Raw genomic sequence first — 16,769 nt, forward strand, 5'->3', positions numbered from 1 at the left:
GCACTAAAACGATCAAATTCGAAATGGAGTGGAGTGATACTATGAGGATTTTCACTCCGAGTCATATTTTCATTTGCCTCATACAGGGTCTTCAAAAAATGCAGATACTTTGATCTCATGAAAAAATGAGTGGAACTCAATTTTTTCAAATGGAACACCCTGTATATTTCAACATTTTTGAGCTCTACATCCAATTTTAGATTAACTTTGTTCAGATAATACTATTTCTATTTTGAACCGTTTTCGAGATATCTTTCATGAAATACTGGGCATGTTCTACTTGCAATTCTATCGCACTCACCATAAATTATTAATAAATTCAAGAAATCTTCATTACTGTAATCTTGACATTATTCTATTATAATTGGTAGCTATCACAATCAGTCAAAACCACCAACGAAATTCTGACGTTAAATAATTGGTTTATTTATTTTTCCAAAGCACACTATTAAAAAATATTGATGTGTAAGTACTGTTGTACGTTAGAGAACAATACCTCAATGTATACAAATTGTAACTTTTTCTAAGGTAGGTACATACCAATTTCGAATTGACTGATCTGAGACAGTTAAAAAGCTGGATCAAAAAGAAATATTACTAAGTATAGAAGAAAAATGTTGAATATCCAAAATAAGTGATGAATTCAAAAAACGAGCAAGAAAACCACGTCAGTTTCCGTTTAAAACAGTTTATCTCGAAAACGGTTCAAAATAGAAATGGTATTATCTGAACAAAGTTAATCTGAAATTGGATGTAGAGCTCAAAAATGTTGAAATATACAGGGTGTTCCATTTGAAAAAATTGAGTTCCACTCATTTTTTCATGAGATCAAAGTATCTGCATTTTTTGAAGACCCTGTATGAGGCAAATGAAAATATGACTCGGAGTGAAGATCCTCATAGTATCACTCCACTCCATTTCAAATTTGATCGTTTTAGTGCAAGAGAGTTCAAGATTATCAGCATTTATAAAAGTTCATGTTTGGTAAAAAAAATATCGAAATTAATTTATAGTTTGCCAGAAACGGCTAATTAACGCTCATCATGAAAAACCCTGTATATCTGAACTACATATTACACTATTTACTAACAAAATATTAACTTCAATATAATGGCGTGATTCTGCGTACTCTGAAACCCAGGGTTCGTGGGCTAGCAGGCAGATGACAGTATGACATTGGTTTGAAAAATAAGGAAGATCAGATTAGGAAGTCAGCAGTTCAACAAAGCAGAGAATGAAATGTACTTTCAAAACTCACCCCCAAGGTCGATAAACTAGTTCTTCCGTGTAGTCCGACCAATCTATCAATATCCTCGTCGTTGTGCCACTCTTGACTTGAGCCCGTATGTCTCCTGGAACTCGGTGCCAATGGACTGGGGGTGGCGCTCTTGCTGCCGTTTCTGGTGGCAAGCATTGGTGATGAGTGCGCTTCTGATATGCTTGCTTCATCTGGAACAAACAGAACAATAACGTGACTAATGAGTGATGACTAAATATAAACTGGATGCAGTCAGTGTCGTCGTTCAGTTGGAAATATTGGAAAACTCATGTTTCCGAAGATTAAATATCCCTCTGACAGCAATTATTTTTTTAAATTTCTATTCAATTGTGTGTATGTGCTTCTATCTTAGAATGCAATAGCATAAGCTTGTCTAGATGATGTGATTATTTCTGATTCAATACAGTAAATGTTTTCTATGGTATGTGATAACGAGTGAGTTGATTACACGCCTTTTTCATTTACATTGAGAAATAATAATTTTGAATGAACGATGATTTCCACTTGAACATTGTTGTTTTTATAGATCACCTTCATAACGTGAAGTTGATGTTTGTTCTACATTGAGTTTTTTTAACTGTGTGAATACATCGTACACAGAAGACCAGAAATCTAATGCGGACCTTCATTTTGACCTTGGTAATGACCTTGAAGGATGTTTAGAGGACATTTTAGTGGCAGTCACATTTGATATTAGGTAGCACGTCTTAAATACAAGTTGACTTCAGAGGTCATTCCAAAATCGAGAAGGTATCTCTGACATAAACATTTTTTAACAAAGAATGTAACGGCTGGTTATTCAAGTATTTTGTTAGTTACTTTCATCGACTTAACTGATGACTAATATCTCTTCAACATATCCCAATCAAGCCTTTTTCAACGTATTAAAAAAACAGCACTTTATTGTGAGATTTTCACTAAACAGTTTTACAAAAACGCAACACGTGTTTCGCATTGCAATGGCTTCTTCGGGTATGTAAAGACACACAACCCAACAATAATGTTTTCATTCCAATTGGCGATCATCTAACGATATGCTGAAAGTGATTCTGCAAGCAGCTTCTTCGGACCAGAACCTGTTGCGACCTCCAAAACACACGAGGGCACTAAATCACCTGTCAGCTAACGTCAAGAACAGGTTGGTATTTGCGGCTAAGCTAAACAGTAGGGACGGGAGTGGGTTAACCAAATTAGCAAATTTAAAATAGATTTTAATGGGGGCCAGGTAAATTCAATCCTCAAACACCCTGTGACTAGCAACATTCCTAATTTACCAACCAAATGTTGAAATAAAAGATTAAGTACCCAAAATGATTTATTCTATGGTCTCAAAAAAACAATGGAAGATTCCCATTACTATGAAGTTAAATGAATAAAATCAACTTGTAACTGAATTATATTGTTAACATGCTCTGAATAAAGATGTAAAAGGTAAGGTAGTGTTCTGAAAGGTCACATAGGAGCAGTTTTGATCTAGTGCTAAATTGAAACGTAACACTGTCATTGGCATCGCTTTAGGCTTTGCCAAACAAAGATTGAACACCTGGATGGCAAGAAGATTTATGGACTTCTGGCAGAACCTTACAGGATTGGCTCACTCCAAGCGTTTATTCACCCGTCGAAACTACATACCAAACAGTTGTTGGACTATAGTAGGGTCAGTAGGGATAAACTACGATGTCTAACAGGCCTTCTTACAAGTCACTGTAAGAAGACAATGTGTGTCGCCTCTGTTTGGAAAATGATGAACAGCAGAGCACATACTTTGTGCCTGCCCCGCTGGGGAGCGAATCAGGTTTTTAGAAATCGTCAGAGCCGTACTCTTACCATCTGACCACCATACAAACTAATCTGTTTCGTTAAGAAGCTGGGTTTATTTGGTCGAGTGTGAATAGGCGTGAGCCACAATAAACCCTTGCGGGTTGCGGTGGAGGGTCACTTTGGACCTAACCTAACCTATCCATCCCTCTGCCAAAACACCCAGTTTCATATAAGAAAATAATGGAATTTTCAGTGAAACGCATTTTCAAAAAACAAACTCACTTCATTAGGTCGAGTTTTCTTCTTTGAGACAACGGTTTTACCAGTGAATTGTGTGGAGGATATCGAATTAGACTTCACATGAAAATATGCAATCGACATAATGAATGAGTTGAATAATTATTATATTATAGTTTATTTTTTATGTTCTGAACATATTTACTGACATCAAGTACCTTTATATGTCCACAGTTATAAATTTGTTTTATGAAATTGAATTTCAAATTTTCATTACCATATGTAGGAAAATTTTGGGATATTTAATCATTAGAAAAACAATCCCTTGCGTCAGTTTTGAGTATAAAATTACCTCGCACGGTAACAATGAAAAAGTTTTCATGAAAATGTTGTTGAAGACTGCTATGAAAAACACAAAATATTTCATATAATATTCTTAGAAATTTCAATATCAGCCAGTTCAATTATTGTGCCATGTATATAGGGTGGTCACTTTTTCAATGTGAATTTGTAGTAGATAGAAATTCGATTAAATGGGCAAAATCGTTTCCGATAGTCTCATGTTGCTATTCGAAGAAATAAAAAATTTTACCGAATATGTTTCATCAAAAATATGGTTTCTTCAGTTTTGTGGTATTTCATAGTCATTACAACGTTTCGTACTCGATGGGCCATCATCCGTTTTTTTTAAAATACCGACCAGGATTTTCTATAACATCATTTCGACCAGTTTTCTCTACTGGATTCATTGATGTATTATACAATAACATTCGATAGTTTTTCATGTAATTTTTACTATCTTCAGAAGAATGACGATCTGTATCTTCATTGAATTATACCAACTCGTACTTAATTTCTCATCAGCTCATTACTAACATAACTGCCAAAAAAGTCGTCGATGGAAACAAAAATCCATTTACTAGAATTGACAAAATTTACACATTCGTGAGTATAGCTAAGAGATCCGTACGTATCTACGCATATCATGTAGCATTATACACATTCTTGAATATTTACAACTTTGTTACAATGATGCAGATCTAGTGCATCATTGGTCTGTTGAAAATATAGATTTTGCTCAAGTTGCGTGGTTGGCTATATGACAACAAGAACTATCATTATTAGATCTTTTCAAAAGTTTTGTTCGTCTCAATGTCATGTGTTTTTGTAGCTTTATATCTCAATAAATATTTATTCTACTGTATTGTGGTATATACTCACCGATAGAGAATTTTGCACATTGATGCTGTTAATTTTTTCCAAATTTAAATTTTTTGTCTCTTTTCCGCTTATTGCTATATGAAGTCGTTAACCGATTTTCAGCAGGCCAATGGGCCACCAAGTTGGTTAATTAGTTTGTAGTTAATATAAAGTGCCTTACGATAACTACAAATAAATACAGTACAGTAGAGTAAATAAATGGAATGGTTGTTCTAATTCATCTATAAATAAAATACGCATGAAATTATTTAATGTCCTTTAATCATTAGGTAAAATCTGTAACTGTAACAAAAATTGCATTATATAATGCGATTTTTGTGGTTGCATACTCTTTGCTAAATTCTGAATCCCTGGTTTAATGTTACTAAAAACTTAAATGCATATCAGCAGTGGCATCCAACCGATTTCGGTGCTTGTTTTTAATAATCAGAAGCACCGAAAACATAGATATGTCGAAGAAAATAAAGTTAGGTAACCAATAGCAATGTCTCGAAGTTTTGGTAAACAAATTGCCTTTTAGCTCCAAAATTCTTCAAGATTAATTCCTGTTTCGAATGTATCTTTTAAGTTGCTGTCGTGTAGCATATCGATTACTTCTTCTTGAACTTCATCAGGCACCTCGGAAACGTTTACAATAAATGGATTGCGGATCAGTTTTTGAATACTTTTATCCTCGCGGTCGAGAAAATAGCGATTGAATTCAATTTGTAAGTTTTTTAAATGTAATATGTTCTTTTGTATTTCTCCTTTGATTCCAGCACTGTGTATATCAATAATTTGATTGAGTTTTTCAAACACGTAAAAGTTATTACTTTCGATCTTGTTGATCCATAGCTCGATTTTAGCGATGAATGCACTGATTTTATCTTCATAAGCAAAAATATTGCTCATGCCTTGCAATTTCAAATTTCCCGACCCTTGCAGTAGAAGGTTTGATTTGTTCGCAAAACTGATCAACCAACTCTTTGTTTTCCTTGTTAGTTAAAATAGTTTTACTTCCTCTCTTAGTTCGTACAACCTCAACAACATGTTTCCTTTGGAAAGTCAACGCACTTCCGTGTGAAAAAGCAAAGTTTCATGTTCAGAGTTCATATCAGAACACAATTGTTTGAAGAGACGAGTATTGAGTGCATTCTTTTTAATGAAATTTACTAATTTTATAGCTATTTTCATCGTCAAAGCAAAGCATTCTGGAAGCGTCTTGGCAGCTTGACGATGAATAACGCAGGGCGTCGTAATTGCAAATGGATTTTTGGTTTTTATCAAAGCTACAAGACCAGAGCAAAAACCAAGCATTGCAGGAGCACCGTCCGTACAAAACCCCGCAAGCCGTCCCCACATAAGTCCATGTTTCTCCATATATTGACTTATTGCATCCATAACATCTGCACCTTGCGACGTCGTTTCAAGTTTTTGAGAATATAGTAACTCTTCTTCAAAAATTTTAGCGGCGGGTCGCATTGTATCGTGTCGACTCATCTAACATATTTATAAGGATGGCTCCGCGGACCGCTTGGGATGCTTTCAGGGACCACCAGTGGTCCTTGGACCACCGGTTAAGAGCCACTGCTGTAAATAAAGGTACTGTTCAACGTTCGAAAATGTGTCCCGATGTGGCCGACCTAAAGTTACTCAGGACAAGGATTTGGGAACCCTGGTGAAGACTATCTCATCACAAACGGTGTGTGGGATGGCGGAAGAAATGGATGCTAGCTCCCATGCGGTTTTTGATAGTTTAAAACGTTATGGAAAGGTCAAAAAGCTTGAAAAGAGGGTGACCCACGATCTCATCGATGAACAGAAATTGTCACGTTTCGATTTCTGTTCTTTTTTGCTTTTGCGCAACCAAAACGGTCCTTTTTTTAATTAGATCGTCATGTGTGATGATAAGTGGATCCTTTTCAATTGTACATCAAACATAATAGACATTCACTGGATGTACGAAGAAAGTACGGAAAATTGTATCCGACAACCGGATAGGTGAATTTTACTACAACGCTACTTGCACACAACTTGTTTAATTAATCCAGAATTCATGTGGGGAGGAAGAAACTGATAAATAACATCAATGCTCTGACCAAATTGATATGGATTCAATAACTTTGCAAGCGAATGCAGTTTATCGAAAAAGGGGAATAAACAAAATAGTGAAGAGAAATAGATTCCGTGATTATAAGTATACGTCTGTATAAAAATTATATTGTGAAGATCCTTAAAGAAGATGAAATTTTTCAACTGGTTTCGGCAGAAAAGACTTAATGATAATAATAATAATTTTGCGTATAATATAATTTGGGGAGATGAAACGACTTTTATAAACTATTGGATGTTCAATCGAAGAAACCAACATTTTTATGTCACTGAAAACTCTCATTGGATTCAAGAAGTAAGACACCAGTATCATCATTCTTTGAATATTTGCTACGACCTAATAAACGATAATTTCTTGGGACCTTATTTCATGGAGGGAAATCTAAATGCATATAAGTATTTGAAAATCTCAGAGCAAATATTTGCACATGAGGTATCGGAACAGTCGACCCTGGTTCCAACAAGATGGCTGTGGCCTACACAACGCGGGTATACTAAAATTTGTTTGTACACAACTCTACCCAATTCATGTATCTGGAACTGCGGGTTCCAGTTGCAAGCCCAGCTGGATCTCCGGATTTAAATCCATTGCATTTCATTATTGGGGTTTTAATTCTATCGACTTTTGTTGCATTTATTTCAGTAGTGAGTTGAATTTCATATTGAAATATATCACGCACTGTTTACATAGCTGATGATACATTAAATATAGGTAGGTATAATTATAATACATCATTGAATTTATTAAACTGGTTGATATGATGTTGAAAAAAATCCAGCTCCAGAATTTATTCGAATTTGGTCTTTGTTTAATATTTTCGGAATCGATCATGATATCGTGATTTTTTTGCACCAGTAGACAGAGCTCAGAATATATAATAATAATAATAATATTCTTTATTCAGTAAAACACAGGATTACAAAAAAAATTAAACCTATCAAATATGCTACAACATTTCCTATGCAAACTGAAAAGGCGGAGTTCATCTTGAGCACCTGGAGTGCACAAAGATGGTCTTCCACTCAACCTTTGGACAAACAGAAGAAAAGAACAAAAGATCGCAGATAACTAATGAAAATTGAGTGAAACTATAGATATATGTGCTGATTCAAATAACCGCTTTCTAGATATTAGAGGATTTCATAAATTCAAACAAATTTTTTCGAAAGGAGGAGAGTTTCATATTATTAAAATCATTTGGAATAGCATTGTAAGTGGTCGATACATTATAGGAAAAACTTCTCTCAAACAATGATGATTTATGAATTGGTGGTGTTATAGTACCTTTCGATCTTATATTAAGATTGTGAACGTCAGTGCGGAACACAAAGTGGCTCGAGATCCAAACACAATTTTCAGTTTCCAGATACTTATACGAATGCATTCCGATATATGCTTTTCGAATCGTAAGGAGTAATCTATCCAGAGCCCAAGATTCTTCAACACATCACAAAACTGTACAAGAATGTTATTGATAGTAACACAAACATTTTTTTAGTGAAGAAGTCTGTCATTTCGCCTCCCGAACAGCATTGCCTTAGATTTGTTTGGATTCAATGAGAGAGAATGATCTTTGGATATTTTGAAAATTCTATCAAGGTCTTCGTTGAATTTCTGACAATCATTCACTATGTCTGATGGGTGGAAGGAATACATCACCTGAGTATCATCCGCATACATTTGTAGATAACAATGCGAGACAACATTTTTGAAAAATGCTGTGAAAATTACATAGAGTCTAATATATCTTAGAATATGTTTCAGCGCAGAATGATTTAGGGTATCGAAAGCTTTTGAATAGTCTAAGAGAACTAGAACAGTAATCATTCCCGAGTCGGTTGCCTAGAAGATACGATCTGTCACATTCAGAAGGGCTGTCGCGCAGCACTTTCCTTTTCTGAATCCAGATTGAATTCCACAAGTTGATCTTTTATACTTCTTTCTAATAATTTTGAGACAACGGGTAAAATGCTGATTGGTCTCAGGTCTTTGAGCTCACTGACCACCTCACATTTCGGTAATGGGATCACATTAGCCAATTTCCATTGAGTTGGATATATTGAATATTCAATGCAGAAGTTCAAGAAGTGAGAGATATATTCAATCATGAATGCACAACATAATATGATGAATCTTATGTTGAGACCGTCAGCACCTGCAGCCGTTGTTTTTACTGCCAGTAAATACTTGAAAATGTCGTTATTCTCGATTCTGCTAAAACTCCAACTTACATCGGGACCAACAAGTCGACCACAAGTCGACTGTTCAAAGTCCGAGCCTTTACCGGCAGTGGGAATTGAGTTTAGGAAAAAATCATTTATGTCATTCACATCTGAAAGATGATCTGGAATATCGTTCTTCTTTTTCTTATAATATATGTTGAGTTTTTTAAGGTGTCCCATGCATTATTAGTATGCCTGCTTATGTGAAAATTCAAATAGGCTTTTTTCTCCCTCTCTACTGATTTATTAGTGAAATTTCTAAGGTGTTTCTATTCTTCAAAATTGCGAATGTCCTTGGTTCGCGTTCTCTCATCATAATTTTAATATTGCCGGTAATCCACGGTTTATGTTTTTTCCTAATGAAAGCTGTTTTGAAAGGCGCATGTAATTCCAGTAAGGTGTTCATGTTCTCGTTGAAAAAAGTTACTTTTTTGTCAATGGTATTCAAGCCATAAATACGGTGCCACGGAATTGACTGTAAATCAGTATATATTTGATCTTCATCAACATTTTTAAAGTCTCTGTACTTAATAATTTTGTTGCTTTCACTTTCACCAATCAGGCTGAGGGTAAAATAAACCAAATCATGGTCAGATATGTGTGGAAAATGAAGAGAACTACAATTTGTAACTTGGCATTGATCTGAAACAATTATCAGGTCTAAAATAGAAGAGGTGTTCTGAGATATTCTTGTAGGAAAGTTAACTATCTGCTTCAACCCAGTACTCATAAATAATTCATTCAACTTCCGAACAGAAAAACTATTGAATTTTGCTAAATCCACATTGAAATCGCCCATACAGATGATTTCATCAAATTGAGGTACAGCTGATATTAAACTGTTTTCAAATTCATTGAGAAAATTTGTCAGGTTCAATTTAGGCGGCTTATAAATACAACCTACCGCAAAACTCATGTTTTGCAACCTCACACTTACCCACAAATCCTCAATGTTATCATTGTTGGGAAGGTTACAAAATTTGAGAGTGTTTTTCAAATAAATAGCCAATCCTCCTCCTCTGGTCCCTCCGCTCCTATCCCTTCGCACGACATTGTAACCAGGTAAACAAATATCTATAGTACGACAATTATTGTTCAGCCAAGTTTCACTCAGAATGATGATATCAAAATGATTTGATAAAATTAAATTTACGAAATCATTATAATGAGCGACCAATGATCTTATATTCAGATGGCATAGATTTATTTTTATATTCAGATTGAAAAAGTGGCCAACCTATATACATATTTTGCAACTTAATATCAATTGTTTTAATCTTCGGGTTCAGCCAGAAATGTTTTCAATTTGCTTTTCCTTCTATATTTTTTATTATTAGAAATCTAAAATATCAATTTTTAGATGAATGGCAAAAGTCACATCGACATGGTGAAATATTTTTTCATTAATTTGATAATTCAGAGTAAATCATCACTGTATTCACATTTGACTGGCAAAGGATATATGATCGTTTCTGAACTTTTGATGTACCCTGTATAAGCAGGTGAAAATGAATTTATAAAGTACTTAACGTTGTGTCGGGACAAGACCCATCCACGATTTCTAGAACATGACTTGAAGCATAACATAACGACTGTAAAATCGGCAAACAATAGTTCACAGGGTTCTTAGACTTCCCAAGAGAATAAACCGTCATCGTCTCAATCGTCAAACACTTTCTCCACCGTCAATCGAAAGAAATAGCTAATATTTTCACGGTTTCACTTATTTGTGCTATAAAATTAACTTCAAGCTTTTCAATCGTAGTGTAATTAATTTCTTTCATCGTTTGAGATGTATCAGTTTCAAAAAAATATTTTTTTCAAGGTTCACCAAAAAATTAGCAACTCGGTAATATTTGTTTCTGGATGTATTTTGAATGAAAGTTTCTCACATACGTGTAGATGTATTTGGTTAGTTTCCGAAGACTAGCTAATTTATGATTCATGTTACTATTTTGATTTCGAATAACTTCATTCTGGAAACTAGAGACGTACCACAAAGCTCACATTTGATACCCCTCTTTTTAATCATCTTCTTGGGAAAATTGATTGCAAAGTAGCAGCAAAATATTGCGAAACTCTTGATTCCAAAATGAAAATGAACAAGTAAAAATTCGGTACTGATTGCATAATATAGGTAGCGAGAATTAGTGGGACATGCGATAGATATGCTTAGTTTAGTACCTACAAGAAAATTGGCAACTGCGTTGATCATGAGTCGCAGTGCCTGGATAATATTTAAAAAGTTTTATCCGTATGAGATTATTGCAAGAACTAAATAAAGTGATGAGTCTATCTTTTCTTCCGATAAAACAGATGATGTCTACCTGTATTTATTCCAAAGCGTACAGCGCTCATCTGGGCCTATGCGCATCTTGGTCACAAGATAAGAGTTTTTTGTTTTTTTTTGAGGACACCTACTGGAAGGGCAAATAATTAATGTGTCGCAAAATGACACCGCACCCCACAAGTGCTCTAATATCAACAACGGTTTGAAGGTAACCTGTACCCGAAGTACAGTTTTACAAAAAATGTATAGAACTTCATTAACAAACATTTTGACTTGATTATGTTTTGTTAATTCATTGAGGTGTTTAAGAATCTCAAAGCGAAGAGGCGAATATATAAGTGAGTTACTACAGCAGCATAAAAAGCCTTGATTATGCCATCTGAGGTGATGGCGAAACGTCGAACTTTGAAAAACACGCAACAGATGAACACCCGCATACTCTACAATTCGTAATTTTGTTTTTTTGTTTTAGAAGGTACATCATCTTTAGACTGAAAGCATCTTCAGACTGAATGGAAATTGAGTCAAAAGCAAAAGAATCACTGACTTCAGACGAAGGTAAAAAAGGTAGTAGTTCAAAGATTCCTATCAAGAAGCAACTGATTTATGAACTGTAATCACTGTACGCTGGACTTAAACCGAGTTGTTGATTCTTTTTTCCACCAGTTTTGACCTAGATGGAAGCGACATGCAGCAGTTTTTAGGGACGGTATTACTACTTTGATAGTCGAATGTATCGCTTTTTAAAAATCTGCGCAGATAACTGAAAGTGAAAATGTAACTTTTGTACAGGTCTAAAACTGAACGGAAAACGTTAACAAATTCATAAGATGATTGTCCTTTATTCGACAAAAACAAATACTAAGGGAATGTACTTATTGTTTCGCAATCCATGAACAGTAAATAATTAATGAAAAGGCTTCGGACAACTACTATGAAATGTACCATCAACACACGGTTCTAAAATTTGAACCTGTAGACAAGCAAACAATATTTTCGATGGAATCGTTGATTCGAAGAAAATTTTTCGGATTCATTCGTATCGATTTTCATCGTGAACATAGTCTTGTAGCGTCAGTACTCCACATTTCAGCATGGATGTGCTGAAAAGTCGTTTTAAGTTTTTGAAGTTGCCGCTTTAAAAGGTGGTCTTCGTCTTTCGAATGATCTATCTCAAAGCTTGAGTACTATATGCCGCAATACGTCCGTCTTCGGCTATCTTCAAAAACTTTTGCACTGTTTGTGAATGCAAGCCCAATGTAACCAATATTGAATATTGTTAGCTAATGCTTTGTGCCAACGGAATTTAAACCCATCAACAACGATCGGGATTTTACTTGTCTCAAAAAGCATTGATTCATACTGGATATTCTCCATGATAAAACAAACAGTTAATAGAAAAAACAATGAAAATAATGGAATTGAACTTTAGAAAAAATAAAACTATAGAACAATTCAACACATTCAAGAAAAAATTACTACTTGATTTATAGTCTAATCAACAAGTTCAAAAACATGAAAAATAGAGATAAAGGTACTAAAAATATGAGCGACAGCTCATTCGATTCGGAATCACCTCTAGAAAAATGTTTTTGAAGGATTTTGGTACAGGTAAAAAACTGCAATTGGTATTAACAAAATGAGATGAAGAAAAAATGGTATTAACTGAAAAAATATTAATATTTAAGCAATTTTGAAGAAAGCTCCTTAAATAGGAGCGAATTTCCCATAAAAAAGTTCCGGCTCCCGAAACTCTATCTCTATTATTTATAATTTTAATTTGACGTTGAAAATAGAGTTCCGCGCAGCAGTTATAACATAAAAGGTCATTTTAAAAATTTGAAAAAAATCTAGTATCTTTTTAACACTTGAATGAATCGAGTCCCGTAGAAAAAAAAGTTTCATCACCATTTTTCAAAAAGTAATTTAATTGTTAACTAACAAATTTTTATTATTTATTATTTAATTGTTCACTGGTTTAACAATTTGTTATAAAAAAATATTGACCAACGTTATATTTTTTCTTAAGCAAAAAAAAATTATAAAAACAGCTATATATAAAAAAGTGCAAAACATTTTTTTTTTTATTACCGTATCGTATGATATTAGAAAATATTATAATGAATAAAAACAAATTTTTCATGGAACTTTTTTATATATAGCTGTTTTTATAATCTCTTTCTGCTTCAGAAAAAAATATAAGGTTGGTCCATATTTGTTGATAACAAATTGTTAAACTAATAAACAATTAAATAATGAATGAAAAAATTTTTTTGCCAAACTATTCAAATGTAAATTATGATTTTTGAAAGCAAAATTATTTCTTAACTAATTATTTAAACAATCAAAATATAAAAAAAATCAATTTTAAACAATTGAAAATTAAAATTAAGAAACATTTTTTTAATCATAAATATATTTAGACAACATAATAAAAAAATGTTTTTCCAAAATGTTGAATTTCTCTATTTGTTTAAAAAAAATTAACAAACAAATTACGTAAAAAGTTCATATCCTATGTTAATAACTGCCATTGTTTAATATGAAAACAGACAGCTAAATATCAATTGAAAAAAAAATTTATGAACAATTTTTAGATATTTCATTTTGCAATAGTTATAAAAAATCATAATTAACAAACTTATAAATTTTTATGAATTTTTATCGCAGGATCGTATGAAATATGTATATCAAAAGGGTTCCACGAAGTTTCAAATTTATAGGCCAATTATTTATACCTTTTATCCCATTATTTATGCCAACGGAGATTGGGAAAAAATTTTTTAGTTAACAATTGAATAACTTTGAAAAATGGTTATAAAAGTGTTAGGAAGATACTAGAATTTTTTCAAATTTTTAAAATGATATTTTATGTTATACAAAAATTATTTATTTTGATAAACTCTCCTTAGCGACAGCGCGCGCATGCCGTAACAGCCGCGCGGAACCCTATTTTCAATGTCGAATTAAAATTATAAATAATGGAGATAGAGTTTTGGGAGTCGGGACTTTTTTATCGGAATTTTCCTCCTCTTTAACGAGCTTTTTTCAAAATTGACTAAATATTAATATTCCTTGAGTTATTAACGAAAAACTAAATACCATTTTTTTTAAATCTTATTTTGTTAATAACAATTGCAATTTTTTACTTGCGCCAAAATCCTTCAAAAACATTTTTCTAGAGGTGATTCCGAATCGAATGCTCATATTTTTAGGACCTTTATCTCTATTTTTCATGTTTTTGAACTTATTTGAACTTTGGAGCGAATATTGTCATGCCCTAAAAATTTTTTCAGTTTCAATTTTTTATCACTGCAATGATCTCTGTTTTATTTGTTGGATTCAAATATAATGTGTTTTCAAGATTGCTTATATGTTCCCCAAGTCACTATTATAATCATTGAATGTATTGACAATTAGAAGTTTATCAGTTATGTAATCTCCATTTCTTGCTTCAATAATTTTTATACCTGTTTCAGTTTTCGTTTTCCCACTGACGTCGTTTATGCACTCCCAGAGAGCTTCTGATCCATTAATTTTCTACAGTAATGTTTCTTGGTATATTTCATTTGTCTATTTAATAGATTCCTACAAATTCTATATTGTTCTTTCACCATAATATTATTTGGATACTATGTGGTTAATAAATAGAGGTGTTTTTTTTCATTGATTCGATTTAGTAGAGATTTAGTCAACCATTTCTTCTTGAAGATGTTTTTTTTTAATTTTTATAGTTCTTGTGTTTTTCTCAATGTACTGTTTCAGTTTATAAATTATGTTTTCTGCCTTAATTTTGAATTTGTTTTTATTTATTACTGTTTAATTATAAATGTTACGACAAGAAGTCATGATCCTTATATTTCACGAAATGAACTCAAAATGCACCCGACCTTTCCTCTAGCCAAGTTTCACTGTATTTAACCTCAGATGACTTGATAGTATTGCTAGCTAATGTAGATATTATAAAATAATTCACAATACAATATTCTTGAGGTGGTTTCCATAATTAATACAATACACTCATTAAAATGTGATAAAATATCAAATTTCAATTCACGTGATATATATTGTGGAAAAGTAAGCAACTTTCGAACTCACACGACTTTTCAAATCGCATGATACTGAAGAATAATTAAAGCAATAATTCCGTATTATCTAACAAAATGTGAAAATCCGCAAGATTTTCACGAGTCAGCAAGTTCCATTACCCTTATTATGCAAAATGCCATGAACAAACAAATAATCGGTTAGAAAGCATGGAGCAACAAGCATTATTCAAACAACTACCTTCACGTTGCAACAGCCTGTTATGATCCTCTTCATCTGGGCATGAATTTTTAATTGGTGTTTGTTCTTCCACGACGTTGGTGGTACCAGATTTGCTGCTGCATTTAAGGAGCACTTTGTGGGCTGCTAATACTTTCGTTGGCACTATTATTCGTTTATTTTTAAGACCTTCGGGTGTCGAGCGAATTTCCTAGCAGGTCATAGTTGAGAAACTGTTTCGGATTCAAGTGAAAGGCAATTTAATTCTACTAGAAGAACTGTTGAATGGATCTATACATCCCGAATCATCTAAATTATATCACTTTATCAAATTTCGATCATGAAACGAATCTAGTATGTTTTTAAATATTTTAATTCATTGAAAAGGTTGTTGACCAGAGAATTTAGGCAATGAAACTATCAGTAAACGACTTGAAGAGGTAACTTTAATGAACTTGATAACTTTTACAAAGACAACTATTTTTGGTGACTATCTGCTTCAAACTTGATAACATATATACATAAAGATTTTTATCGAGTGTGCATGATACAAATCAAAAGTGAAACAATTCGTGGACCCAACACTCCAAACAGGGGGGCAAACCGCGGACACGTGTTTCTGGCTATTGGCCTCATCAGCGCGGTGTGCTGTTTCCTGCTTACGGCAAACAATTGTTGCCCATTTTTACACTTGGCTGCACCGCGCTGATGAGGCCAATAGCCTCATCAGCATACTAAGTTTGAAAATGTCCGTATAGGACAAAATTGCAATAACGTTAGTTACAAATAAAAGTGGTAAAAACATAGAAAGTTTCATTCCTCTTTTCTTCATAATGAAATCAATATAGGAATGATCAGAATAGTACTTATCTATTTATCTTCTGATCTTCATGTAATTATTTTGCAGCAGTTTCTTTAGTAGACATGTCGAGCCATCGATGATAATGAAATTTCCTCTCATCTAACATAGGTTACACTGAAAATTATTTTCCAGTTTTTATACAAAGAAAAGGTTTTCGATAATGACAAAACTAAGATCATATGAGATTTTTTTGCTGATAGATTCACTCGAAATTTGAATTTGGTATCAATTTCAGCTCAGCGCGAGTTGAAGAAAGAATAATACAGTAGTCACGTGATTTATATTGTCAGTAAAATTTTGTCTAAATTCCAAAAAGGTCTGAACAACTGCTGTATACAAGGATGGACATTAAATTGTATCTGACAGACATTTTTTCAACATACCTCACAGAGGAGATAGTCTTGTAGATAATAATACAAGTGGCTTTATTCACTTATAAAGCTACTAAATACATATTTCAAATAACATAATTTATAAAATTTTATAATTTTCAACTCTGTATAAAGTCGATATTATTAAAAAAATGTAGAATACATTTT

At 33.2% G+C, this 16,769-nt stretch overlaps 1 protein-coding gene across 1 annotated transcript in view; it reads right to left on the reverse strand.

Moving 5' to 3' along the window:
* btsz (bitesize) overlaps window positions 1-16,769 on the reverse strand; it is a 414,949-nt gene that overhangs the window by 17,221 nt on the left and 380,959 nt on the right. The window contains 1 exon segment of the mRNA XM_074172806.1: window positions 1,259-1,449. Within this exon segment, the coding sequence (XP_074028907.1) occupies window positions 1,259-1,449 (191 nt within the window).

The sequence above is a fragment of the Leptinotarsa decemlineata genome, unplaced genomic scaffold (genome assembly GCF_025532065.1).
Source record: "Leptinotarsa decemlineata unplaced genomic scaffold, Ldec_3_MD MMD2_tig00000199_RagTag_RagTag, whole genome shotgun sequence".
NCBI lineage: Eukaryota > Metazoa > Arthropoda > Insecta > Coleoptera > Chrysomelidae > Leptinotarsa > Leptinotarsa decemlineata.